This window comes from Lithobates pipiens, unplaced genomic scaffold (assembly GCF_037356315.1).
Source record: "Lithobates pipiens isolate NorthernLeopardFrog02 unplaced genomic scaffold, aLitPip1_a1.2 Scaffold_8, whole genome shotgun sequence".
Lineage (NCBI taxonomy): Eukaryota > Metazoa > Chordata > Amphibia > Anura > Ranidae > Lithobates > Lithobates pipiens.
The window spans coordinates 456,867,928-456,881,806 of NW_027507903.1; the positions used below are offsets into that span (position 1 = coordinate 456,867,928).

Genomic DNA, 13,879 nt, shown 5'->3' on the forward strand with positions numbered 1-13,879 from the left:
ATCTGCGTGCAAAAAATAAATAAAATAAAATCTTCAGCTGCTATCCCTCGTGCTAGATTGAAAATTCTAGTGTAAATGTGATAAATGTAGTGAGGGGCGTGTTTTCTTATTTAATTAGCGCCCCTCACCACTTTTATCACAAATGAATTTAAGTGACAAAAATGTCAGCATCTTTGTTTGTTCTGGGCTGTTGCCTGGGAAGTATTGAAAAAAAGAACATTAGAATAACTGCCAGGCATCTAGCATTTTCGAAAATTAAAGGTCAGCTCTAGTGGACACCTTGATTCCCTCATGAGCGATGTATTTTAAGCAGTTGTAAAGATCAGCCAGTCTATTTAGCAGTGACACCAATATAACAAGTGTCTTTTGAAGACCTACCTCTGGGGTCTAGTAAAAACTAGGTTTGGCTTGGTGTTAGATTTAACGTTTATGTCTGGGAAAGATTAAAAACAAATGTGCAGTGCATTTCTGCAATATATATGCATACTACTGCCACAAATACAATAAGCTCCCAATTACCTGTTGTGGTCTGACAACGCTGACTGTGCTGTTCTGAAATCTCAAGCAGTGTTGTCAGCTTGCCTGAGCATTCCTGTTGGACTACCCACTTGACATGCAGCCAAGTGAATATTTTACAGCAACAAAATGCCATTGCCTTCACTCTAAAGAGCCTACCAGCACACTTTATGTAGGAAAATGGCTCTTGGGAGATGTAGTCCACATCAGTAAAAGAAATAGCAAATGGTGGGATGTGATCTAAAGGAGAAAAAGGTGTGGTGTTCTATGGGTCATGCCTGGACTTTTTCTTTAAGGATAGCCCGGGTTTTTTACTTCATGTATAGGGAAGAGCTGATTTCTCATTATTTTGTCCATTTTCAGGAGCTTTGAGGATTTTCTGCATGAGGGTCTGGTGGAGTATTTGGATGTTAATGAAGAGAATGACTGTTATGTAGCCCTCTACGAGCACACTATTACCAAGTAAGTTAGTGTTCTAAAGCCTCTAAACCTAAACTTGCTGTTTATCGCATACAAGGAGTCACTTATTGCATCTGCTGGCAGGATCTCCCCCCAAGTTAAGCCTGGTACACACAGGCCCAAATGTTGGGCCCTATCAGCTGGTTTAAAAGAATCTGGCGGATATTTGGCCTGTTTGTACTGGTGTAGGTTCGAAAAAAGCCGGACTTTTGTAGAAGGGGCATGACTGAAAAAGGTCTGCTGGGTCAGCTCCCGATCAGCGCTCTCAGCCAATGGGGCCATCCCTCTATCAGGACACAATAGAACAGCAGGGGAGGTTGCTGTACTAACGTTGGATAGTTAGTACACAGCTTCTCCATAGCTGTCAGTTGTTTTTTTTTCATTCAGCCCTACTGGGTTGAATGAAAAAAATACTAAAAGTGTGTACTAGGCTTTCGACACTCGCTGTCTGGTATTTTTTAGTTTTGTTTTTTGAGATTAGATGATTTCAAGGGTGTTTCATCAGCCTAATGATTCCTGCCAGGTAATGAACACTACTCAGTAATTCAAAATACATATCAAGTGTATCCATGATTCTGGTCTCCTGTGGCAATAGAACTGTTTACAAAGCATGAAATAAATGGCCATATATGCTGCATATATTGCACTCTGATCAGTGGCTGAATCTTAGTTATTTGACCTAAGGTCATGGAAAAGGTCATAAAAAGGCTTCGTAGCTGACAAAGCCTTGTGGACACTGACTTACATCAAACCTGCTAACCTCTAATGAGCGCATACCCCAGCATTTACAGTCACACAGATAAATCAACCTAATCCAATCTTCATGGATTGCATCAAGACAGATTTTGATTGTCTAATGCTGGCCACACGCTTATAGATTTTTCGCTCTTTCACGATCAACGCTAATAGCGCAAATGGATAAATCCCCCCTGCCGGACAATTATATTCTGACAGCTAGGTTTACTGGCTGGGATACCTGCATAGTGACTGCATCTGATTGGATGCAGTTGCTGTTCAGTGGGCAATTTTCAAATATGCTTCTTCGCCAAAAGTTGCTGTGCCTGCAGGAATTTCTCCAAAATGTAAGCAGTGTATGGTCAGCTTATGAATAAGATGGAAGTTGTTCGAATTACATTTTCCAGTTTCCTATATGGTTACAGGTTTGTGGACACCTGACTGTCACACCTATGTATTCTTGTTGGACATTCTGTTCCAAAGCCATAAGTACTAACATGAATTTGTACATCCCTTTTACTGCTAAAAACTCTTCATCCTTCACAAGATTTTGAAGTGTGTCTGGGGGATTTCATGCCAGATGCATTTATGAGGTTAGGTACTGAAGTTGGATGAGAAGACCCGACTCAAGATTGGCATTTGTATTCATCCCAAAAGTGTTCTGTGGGTTGGAGGTCAGGGATCTGTGCAGGCTTGAGTTCCTCCACACCAGCTTAACTCCTGCACAGCTTAAATAGCCTTGCAGGAGTTAAATGTCTTTATGTGTGTGCTTCAATATTGCATTTTTTTAGGGTGTGCCCCACAAGCATTTGCCCCCAGGGAAGCTGTCACCTGTACAGGCCAATCATCTGGTGGTAAGACATTCTCTGCCCCACAGCCACAGGTAATACAGGACCAGTACAGATTGCAGCTTTCTGGTGGGCTCACACACATACTCCGATCGTCGTGTAAGCACACCTGAACTCATCACTACTACTTTCACATTGTAGACCCTGTACAGTTGTCTAAAATGCTATAGCATTAAGCCCCGTACACACGATCAGAAAATCGTACAAAAATTACAGATTTCGGGGGAGTTGTACGATAATCTGATCCAGGGCCGATCCTAGGGTCACAGACACCTGGGTGCAGAAATATATTTCTGGTGCCCCCACATGGGCGTGGTCATCCTACAAACTCCTCCCCTTTACAAATGTTTCCATGGAAATGACTCAAACACAGATGCTCCCCTAAGAAGTCTTCATTACCCTGGGATCCTTATATGATCTTATAACAATAAAGAAAATTCAGGAAGAGAATACACTAATGGGACCTAGAGGGGAGTCTCTCGAATGCACACAGAGAGGGCTTCTATTAGACAGTCTGTTAGAAAGAGCCCCCAGACAGACTGCAGACAGTAGTACAGGAGCTGGTCAGAGGCTGCAGACAGTAGTACAGGAGCTGGTCAGAGGCTGCAGACTGTAGTACAGGAGCTGGTCAGAGGCTGCAGACTGTAGTACAGGAGATGGTCAGAGGCTGCAGACTGTAGTACAGGAGATGGTCAGAGGCTGCAGACTGTAGTACAGGAGATGGTCAGAGGCTGCAGACTGTAGTACAGGAGATGGTCAGAGGCTGCAGACTGTAGTACAGGAGATGGTCAGAGACTGCAGTTACTATGGATGGCAGTAGATATTGGCCGACCTCTCTGACCCAGCGATACAGCAACAACGGTTCCTCTGATCAGCAGTCAGCTCACTCTGGGTTGCCCTGTGGCGACTCCGCTAGGTAGCGCTCAGATCTAGCCTCTGGCAATGACTCCATTCCTTGCTTCACCAGGGATGGCGCTAGGTTGTGTGGCTCTCCCTCTGGTTCAGGGCAGCGGGTTTCTCTCTCTCTCTGATGGCATCCCCTCAGCATTGTCCTCTCCTTGGAGTCCTGGGTGCACTTCACTGAAAGCTTTCCCGGGATCATGGCTCTCTTTCTCTCCCATTCAGCTGTGTGGGCTGCAGTTTCCGGGTTACAGTAGGGGCTGCCAGTCCTCGGGACTACATGTCCCACAATCCTCTTCTCTGCTCCCTTTTTTTTTTTTTGTATTTCTTCCCTGGCCAGTATGAGGGAGGGAGAAGAAACATAATGGGCGGCTGTGCTGGCAAGCGCCGCTCACTAGTACAGCAGCGCGAGGAGGAGAGGGAGGGGGGAAAGAGCCCGCAGCTGCTCTCTCCACTCAGACACTGCCACTCTGATCTCTGGCTGCTTCGTTCTCCTTCTCTGCAGGAGGAGGGAGCGGGGATGGGCAGTAAGCACAGAGAGCCCTCTTCCCATTGATAGTGGCGGCACAGTCTCTCCTCCTGTGATCTGCTCCTGTCATTTGCCCGGTGGAGAGAGCAAGCGGGATGGGGAGCCACAGCACCCGCTACATGCGCTTCGCCTCTGGACTCGCACAAGGAGAGGAGTGGGGAGGGGAGCACTCCGGAGCTTCGATGCCCCCTCCTCTGCGATACCCGGGTCCCGTGCACCCTGCACACACCCTCCCAGGATCGGCCCTGATCTGTTCATTAGTACAGAGCTTTCGAGAGCCAATCGGGACAGTTCATCCGATTTTATTATTTGATCAGACTTGCACAAAAGTTTTTTTCGCACGATGCCTGATCGTACAATTTTTGTTTTAATCAGTATAGTTGTCATTCGAAAATGCAATACAAATACACTACAAACAAATTACATCAATTTTTATTCTGTCGTACGACAATTTTCGCGACTTTAGTAAACGCTTCAGGTTCGATCTGAGATTAGCATGCAAAAACAAATGGACGATCGTTCGTCCGACAATTTCATCGTGTCTACCATGCATTAGTCGTACCCCTCTTTGGAAACACCTGAACTCAATAATTTACAGATATGTCCACATATATTTGGCCATATAGTGTAAATGATGGTCATGTGTCCACAAACTTTTGACCATGTAGCTTACTAAAAGGGGACCCCAACGCTAAAGACTTTATGGATTACACAAGTTTCTGAGCAGGGGTAGAGTGGTAAGAGTGAAAATGTGATCAGTGTTTGTCAAACATTCCGTATAATATTCAGTACAAAACAATAGCTGAGTTGACCCCTCCATCCTTTACTCATCCACCAATCCAGTGCTGGGAGCCAAAGAAAATACTTATTTCTTCCATGTATGGAAGAGTGATCAGTGGGGAGGCCATAGCCATGCATAAACTGGCAACTACAATACCTCTTGGCATACCCAAGGCTTTCATTTTTACTTCCAGAGGCTGAATAAAGCAGCAGTGTTCACAAAAGGAAGGTAAGTATATGCTGCTGGAGAGGTGAACCTGTTGCTTCAGCCTGCACTTTTAAGTTCTCTTTTCTGTTGCCTACCATGCACTCAATAGTAATCTGGGTCGTGCTGCCTTAATAGCTTAATCTTGATTCATACATTAATGCCTTCAAGTGGCAACACACCAGTATATGTTTTCCGAGAATTAGCCTTTAAAGAATAGGTTCCCCTTTTGGAACATGTTACACCGGTATTCAGGATGTAACATGCTCCAGCACAGCACCTCCTTTTCACCGTAACAAAGGGGCTGAGTCCTGTAGTCCTATCTGATTTCTGTTGTCCTGATACAGTAGGGTGAGTGAAGGCTGTCGCCCTAGGACAGGAAGTTTTACTAGCAGAATCACTGGGTGAAAATAATACCTTGAAAAAAGAATTAAAGCTGCCACCATGTCTAAGGACTGGTAAGCTGAAAACTATCTTTTTTTTTTTTTTTTGTATTTTATGTATAGATATTCTTTAGTCCTGGTTCACACCGGAGCGGCTTTGAAATCACGCTACTTCAGCGCGATTTTCAAAGCCATGTATCAGTTCATTTTGCATGGACTATTTCATTGCGGCTTGTGACTTCATTTAACAGAAGTCTATTCAAGTCACAATTAAATCGTCAAATAGTAGAACAGGTACTTTTTCATTATTGCTGCAATATGAACGGTTCCATTGCCTAAAATAGGCTGCAACTTGTCATGCGATTTGGAACTGTTAAATTGCATGACAAGTCGTACCGATGTGAACAGGGACTTAATTATTTTCTAGTCATCCAGTATGTAACCCTAAGGGCTTGTTTATACTTGTGATAGGGGGCAGTAAAACAGGCAGTTGAGCAACAGTTTTACTGCCCCCCATTTAATAGGGGGAGATGGACAAGTTTGTATACATGCCACGTCCACAATGCTGTGCTTCATGGCCGATGCAAAAATGGTGGCGAGGAGGCTGCTTCACTTTTTGCATGTGGTATTTGACTTGTTTTATATTCATATGTTAAATGTAATCATTTTCTTTTTCTTTTTTTTTTTCCTTTCTTTTCAAGACAAACGACACATTTGGAGATTGAGCCATTTACATTGCTTGGTGTTTGTGCTGGCCTTATTCCATATCCTCATCATAACCAGTCCCCAAGAAACACCTACCAGTGTGCTATGGGGAAGCAGGCTATGGGTAAGTGTAAGGACACTATTCAGTAATTTTTTTTTCCCCCTTGATTTCTAGCTATGCAAGGAAAAGCAGACACTAAGTTTAAAAAAAGAATAATAATAATCTTTTGACGTTTTCTTTCGTCCTGTAAGATTTATTCTGGTTCTCCTTTGTCTTGCCCCTCTAAAAGAGTCACTGTGGTGCAGAGGCTGATTAGTCTAAAGCTGGCTATGCACTAATAGATTTTTGAACCAGCTTTTATGTGAATATTTGCAGGAATTCTTTGTACATTACATGACGAATGTTATTCAAAGAAAGTACTTAAAATATTTTTGCCTTTTTAATGCTCAATTTTTAAATTAAATTTTACAAAGAAAAATATAGAAACTGTACTTGACATGCTTACATATACTGTATAGGGGAGCTGTTGTACCCAACAGAGGCTTTGTATTTGTCCATCCAGTCCTTGGCTATGCACATGGCATGGCAGGAGACCTGATTTAAATTTATTTTTTCTCTGCTGCAATTTAGCAATACCTACTGGTCTTATCCTGCCTTAAAGCATTGCACCAGCAATCAGTAGATCACTGATGCCATTTAGAACTCATGCAGATATGTTGGGGTATCTGCTCGTACCTTGTAGGGGCTAGCTGAAACACTCTTGACAGGAAGAACCAATGAACTACCACAGTGCTCACAGCACCATGGTAGGTCATTGAGAATTTGTAGGGACTTGTAGTTTTCCATTCACGGAACAATGTTTTTTTTGTGTTTTTGTTTTTTGATTTAGATTTTGACAGCAGGCACGGGGAGAAAATCCCCGCTAGCTGTCAGAGTGGAGGTCGAGGGCCGTTCCTTTTATAACATGTTACACCTTGAATATGGGTGTAACATGTTCTAAAAGGTGAACTTCTCCTTTAACCACTTCCGGACCGCTGCACACCGATGTACATCTGTACTTTGAAGGAGGATATCGTCATTATGGCAGCAGTTACCTTGTTCGGCCGGCAGTCCGCTTCAAGATAAAAGTGGTCTCTGTGGTGGATTCACCGCAAGATCACTTTTATTGGCCGCGGAAGAGGGTCCCCCGGAGCTGTCGGGAGCTGCGGAGGCAATCGGATGTTGTGCCTTCCTCGGCATGGAGACGAGTGAGGGGAAGATGGCCTCCACCCATCTCCATGACATTTCAGGGCGGAAGCGACTTAAAAACGTCACTTCCACCCATAGCTCTTAAAGCGGTAGTAAACCTGCTGACTTTTTTTTTTTTTCCTACACTTGTAAGGGAAAAGGCATAATGAGCTAGTATGCACCGCATGCGCACGGGAGACTTCTTTCCGACAAGGTCTGGCATCTGTCGGACTTTCAGCTGAGAACATTATAGGCTTACCTGTAGGTTTTTAAAAAACGGTGTAGAAATAAAAAGGTAAAATAAGAAAAAAAACGTGAGTAGGGCCTACATATGATAACTGTGCTCTAACCACACACGTGGGTTATCACCGCGATTGGTAGAGTGGGAGCAATAATTCTAGCCCTAGACCTTCTCTGTAACTGAAAACATGCAAGCTGTAGAATTTTTTATTTTTTTTTTAAACCTTGCTTAAGGAGATTTTTAAGGGTAAAAGTTTGTCACCATTCCATAAGCGGGCGCAGTTTTGAAGCGTGTGGCGTGTTGGGTATCAATTTACTCAGCGTAACATTATCTTTCACAATGTTTAAAAAAAAAAAAATGGGCTAACTTTACTGTTGTCTTATTTTTTAATTCAAAAAAGTGTATTTTTTTTTTCCAAAAAAGTGTGCTCATAGGACCGCTGCGCAAATACGGTGTGACAGAAAGTATTGTAACGACAATTATTTTATTCTCTAGGGTGCTAGAAAAAAAAAGTATGTTTGGGGGTTCTAAATTAAATTTCTAGCAATAATCATTTTTTTAAAACAACACCTCTAACTAGAAAATGCATTTGCTGGAGAAAATGCGTGGGATTGCTGAATAGTATCAAAACTGCCCCATCATATTGCCCCCATCAAATCTGCCCACCATATTACTCTATTATAAATCAGTGTGTCTGTGGTGTGTATGCGCTCTCCCCCACTGCCCATCACTGTTTATAAGAAGCGTTGGTAACCATGGAAGCAACAGACAACAAAAGCCTGGATGCCCTAAATTTAATGACTTTTCTGAAATTATCACTAAACTTAGTTTTTTTTCACAAAAACTGTAAAAGATATCAGACTGAAAAGATATAGCCAGATAGCTTTATATTTTGTGAACATTTTAAAGTTTGTTTGGCATCTGTAGGTGAAAGTATGAAGGAGCTGAAACTTTTGGCAGCGGAAGATTTTACGGATTTTAAGCATGCTCTCATTGACTTCAATGTTAAAAAAAAAGTGCTAAAAAGCTTAATATTTTAAAAGTATAAATAGTAGAAAAAAAGTTGAAGGAGAGCACACATCAGCTGATAGAGCTGAACATTTTAAAAGTTGAATGGCTTTAATAGCTGAAAGTATGCAGAAGTCACGCAGAGCCAAAAAACGTATGGAATAATAAAGTTAAAAAGGTGATGATTAATAAATAAAAAAATGAATAACAATAGTGGGACTGCTGAAGCATTCCCACTAACTAGAAAATGCATTTCCTGGAGAAAATGCATAGGAATGCTGAATAGCATCAAAACTGTCCCATTATATTGCCCCCATCAAAACTGCCCCATCATATACGTCTATTATAAATCAGTGTGTCTGTGGTGTGTCTGTGCTCTCCCTCACCACCCATCACTGTGTATAAGAAGCTTTGGTAACCATGGAAACAACAAAAGCCTCGATGCCCTAAATTTAATGACATTTTCTGAAATTATCACTAAACTTTAAACAGCTTTTTCCCCAAAACTGTAAAAGATATCAGACTGAAAAGATATAGCCAGATAGCTGAATATTCTGTGAACATTTTAAAGTTTGTTTGGCGTCTGTAGGTGAAAGTATGAAGGAGCTGAAACTTTTGGCAGAGCAAGAAGATTTTACGTATTTTAAGCATGCTCTCATTGACTTCAATGTTAAAAAATGTTTAAAAAGCTTAACATTTTAAAAAGTATAAATAGTAGAAAAAAAGTTGAAGCATTCCCACTAAAAAAAAAAAAAAAAAAAAAAAAAAAAATGCTTGGCCCTTAAGTGGTTAAAGCAAACTCGCCCATCCTTCGACATCTCCATGCTTGATTTTTGTTTGAGCAATCACGTTCGAAAACACCCCCCTAGCATTTCTAGCTGCAGCTGCCTAGCTGTGTTTGCTAGCGCCTAGCTGTGTTTGCTTTCTGGAATCCTTATGCCCTTAGCTCAGGCATGCAGACAGGAGGGTGTGCTTAGCTAGGAAAGTCCCTCCTGAATACACCAGGGATACATTGCATCATTTTGGCCTAGGCCAGAAACTAGGACGTCACGAAAAAAAATGGGTAATGCTGATAGTTTAGTAGTTCTTACATTTGTCACTCTTCTCTCTCCTCTTATCAGCCTGTTCTTTTTTTTTTTTTTTTTTTTTTTAAATCATCTTTATTATTTTCTTATAAAAGGTTCAACAAACAATTACATTCAACCCTGAAGCATTGGGGTTTACACAAGTCCTCCAATGTCTTCACATTTACTTACATACTTTCCATTACATACCTATAACGTTATTAGGTGGTGGCCCGGGAGAAGGGGATACTTGGTGGAGAGTTAACCTGTGTGTAGAGAGAAACAAAAAAAAAAAATGATCAGCCTGTTCTTATTGCTACAGTAACACTTTCCCACAGGCTCCTTGAGCTGCTTCCCCACTCCTAGACTGAGCTCTGCTGTACATGGACTGCACAGCAGGGACTGATACCAAGCCAAAAGTACTTACATGGCTTGCATTTGAAAAATACATTTATTGGTGTATTGATGTTTACAAGACTGCATTCATTTCTTTTATATCTGCATTGATTTCAGCTTTAATATGCAATAAGAACCACCAAAGACTCCAGATTCAGCCTTTTTTTTTTTTTTTTTGCTTTCTGTGGAAGGTTTAGTTTCTTGCCACACACAGTCATACAGGATCAGTGTGTACAGAAAGCCAATTCAGTCCTGGCACAGTCCTTTTGTGGTGTTTGCAGTGAATGAGGTTTCTTTTGCCTCCTTCCTTCTCCCTCTGCTTTTTGTCTGGAGTGTCATTTGCAATTCATTGTCTCTGTTTTCTGAGCGGGGTGTATTCAGCTGCTGTGACCCCGGGTCTTGCACATTTAGCTCCCTGGATACAATGCACTGACGTTACCGCTGATGGTTGGGATACAAAGGCTGCTAGATATCTTCAGCAATAAAAAAGCCCTTTGTTTCTGCATGTTATTATTAAACACCTGACCAAAGAATAAGGAAACTGATAAAAACCCACTATTGAAAAATAGAGACTTTGGCACCAGACACTCTCTTGTTCAGAATATGGAACAGTCAATAGAGGCTTGTGCTTGGCCTTATTTATACAAAGTAAAGTTTGATTGCTTCTCTTATTGACAGGTGATAGAACAAAGTATGTGTGGTTGTAATGCATGCAAAATATTGGATTTTAAAGTATGCATATAAACCCTAACAATAAATTTTGCTCCATTTTGGTCTGTTTAATATACAGTTTCAAAGTGTTTTTTTTTTTTTTTTTTTATATCTTATCAATAAGTGCAAATATACCCATTGATCCTGCCATAAATCTTGTTGGCTTGTAACATCCTGTTGAGCATTCTTAGCAGTTACAATGTTCCCAACTTTCTGTTGGACTACAGAACACACCCCCTCTCCCATGTTTTGAATGGTAGGGTGGGTACAGGATTTGATTTTCACCCGTGACGATGTTTGCATGGAGTTTGTATTTTATGGATTCTATAATTTGAAGCAGCTTTATACCCCAACTGAGCAACCGTTTTTTTTTTTCTTAAAGTTTTACTAAACACACAACAGTAAAATCAGTCTGTAGATGCAGTAAAGCATGCTTTTACAGTGCCTTGAAAGTATTCATACCCCTTGAAATTTTCCACATTTTATCATGTTACAACCAAAAACGTAAATGTATTTTATGTGGTATACCAACACAAAGTGGTACATAATTGTGAAGTGGAAGGAAAATGATAAATGGTTTTCAACTTTTTTTTTTTTACAAATATCTGAAAAGTGTGGCGTGCATTTTTATTCAGCCAAGTCAATACTTTGTAGAACCACCTTTTGTTGCAATTACAGCCTCAAGTCTTTTTGGTATGTCTCTACCAGCTTTGCACATCTAGAGTGACATTTTTGCCCATTCTACGGTAATTTGCAAAATAGCTCAAGCTCTGTCAGATTGGATGGATAGCATCTGTGAACAGCAATTTTCAATGCTTGCCACAGATTCTCAATTGGATTTAGGTCTGGATTTTGACTGGGCCATTCTATGCTTTGATCTCATCCAGTGATGGCAAACCTTCGTACCCCAGATGTTTTGGAACTACATTTCCCATGATTCTCATGCACTCTGCAGTGTAGTTGTCCATCATGGTAAATGTAGTTCCAAAACCTCTGGGGTGCCAAGGTTCGCCATCACTGAGCTAAACCGTTCCATTGTAGCTCTGGTTGTATGTTTAGGGCCGTTGTCGTGCTGAAAGGTGAACCTCCGTCTCAAGTCTTTTACGGACTCAAACAGGTTTTCTTCTAAGATTGCCCTGTATTTCGCTTCATCTATCTTCCCATCAACTCTGACCAGCTTCCTTGTCCCTGCTGAAGAAAAAGCATCCCCACAAAATGATGCTGCCAGCACCATGTTTCATGGTGGGGATGATGTGTTCAGGGTGATGTGCAGTGTTAGTTTTCTGCCACACATAGCATTTTGCTTTTAGGCCAAAAAGTAAAATTTTGGCCTTATCTGACCAGAACACCTTTTTCCACGTGTTTGCTGTGTCCCCCACATGGCTTCTCTCAAATTGCAAACGGGACTTGTTATGGTTTTGTTTCAACAATTGCTTTCTTCTTGCCACTCTTCCATAAAGGCCAGATTTGTGGAGAGCACGACTAATAGGTGTCCTGTGTACAGATTCTCCCACCTGAGCTGTGGATCTCTGCAGCTCCTCCAAAGTTACCATGGGACTCTTGGCTGCTTCTCTGATTAATGCTCTCCTTGCCTGACCTGTCAGTTTAGGTGGACAGCCATGTCTTGGTAGGTTTGCAGTTGTACCATGCTCTTTCCACTTTTGAATGATGGATTGAACAGTGTTCCGTGAGATATTCAAAGCTTGGGATTTTTTTTTTTAATGACCTAACCCTGCTTTAAACTTCTCCACAACTTTATCCCTGACCTGTCTGGTATGTTCCTTGGCCTTCATTATGCTGTCTGTTCACTAAGGTTCTCTAACGAATCTATGAGGGCTTCACAGAAGAGCTGTATTGATACAGAGATTAAATTACACCCAGGTGGAGTCTATTTACTAATTAGGTGACTTCCGAAGACAATTGGTTCCACTGGATTTTAGTTAGGAGTATCGGAGTAAAGGGGGCTGAATACTAATGCACGCCACACTTTTAAGATATTTATTTGTAAAACGTTTTGAAAACCATTTATCATTTTCATTCCACTTCACAATTATGTGCCACTTTGTTGGTCTATCACATAAAATGCCAATAAAATACACTTACGTTTTTGGTTGTAACATGACAAAATGTGGAAAAGTTCAAGGGGAATGAGAACTTTTTCAAGGCACTGGGTTATACTCACCGTGGAACCTAAGGGGTTAATCCTCTGCATTGTGTAACAAGGGTACTTGATCCTCTATGCACAGATCCCCCCTCTTCTTCCACTGACACCATCCAGAACAGGTCCGGATAAGACAGCCTTTGGAGACAGAGGCTGCACATGCTCAGTTTGGTGTGTTTTGCTAGAGTGTTTTTTTTTTTTCTTGGGAGCGTGCATGTGATCAGCACAGGGCCAATCAACAACGCCCAGACAAAGAGTCAGGGGTCCTGCATCCTGATAGGTCAGCTCAGTGCAGTATGAAAACTCCTTCTACAAGCTTTACCAGGAACTGCTAGAAGTCACAAGATTGCTATATACTGCTGACGAGAAAAGGTATTTAGCAGTTTATATTTACTAAAATAATTGCATTTCCATGTTTTGTGTACTGTGGGAGCTCAGGTATAGTGAACGCAGGGTCCTGGGTTTAGTAACACTTTAAACACTGTGTAGTAAAGAGTTGCCATACTTAATTTTTTCACCATTTGCTCATTTCTGCTGATCTCCTGCAGCCACTTTGTCTTCTTGCATGTGATTTAGCAATAACGGCATTGTCCATTACCTGTTGGTGACAACAATGGACAATGCCTGGGTAATGTGTGTTGAGAAAAAAAACCCATCTGTGTCATCTGAAGCTTGTATAACAGGGTAATAACAGAGGCGCACAACTGGGATATGGGTGCTGAGCAATTTTACCCTGCAAATACCTGAACAAGGGCCTTTGTGGCATGATTACCAGGTCTTCTTTTTAGTGAAAAGCATCCATGCTTTGATAAAGGCTGGCCTCTTGGGGGGGGGGGGGGGGGGGGAAGATTCCTTTTAGTGGAGCTTGCACCAAAAAAAATTGTCTGCTTTTTAACCACTTGCCGCCCCACCACAGTATTTACTGCAGCAGTTGCAAGCTCAGTGATGTATTGGTGCAACGCTGAGCACATGCACATCCACCGGACACAGCGGATCATGGCTCTGGGTAT

At 41.7% G+C, this 13,879-nt stretch overlaps 1 protein-coding gene across 1 annotated transcript in view; it reads left to right on the plus strand.

The window, feature by feature from the left end:
* The window catches only part of POLR3B (RNA polymerase III subunit B), a 157,526-nt gene that overhangs the window by 77,854 nt on the left and 65,793 nt on the right, over positions 1-13,879 (plus strand). The window contains exons 18-19 of the mRNA XM_077468461.1: positions 880-978; positions 6,057-6,184. Of these exons, the coding sequence (XP_077324587.1) occupies positions 880-978; positions 6,057-6,184 (227 nt within the window). The remainder of the gene's footprint in view (positions 1-879; positions 979-6,056; positions 6,185-13,879) is intronic.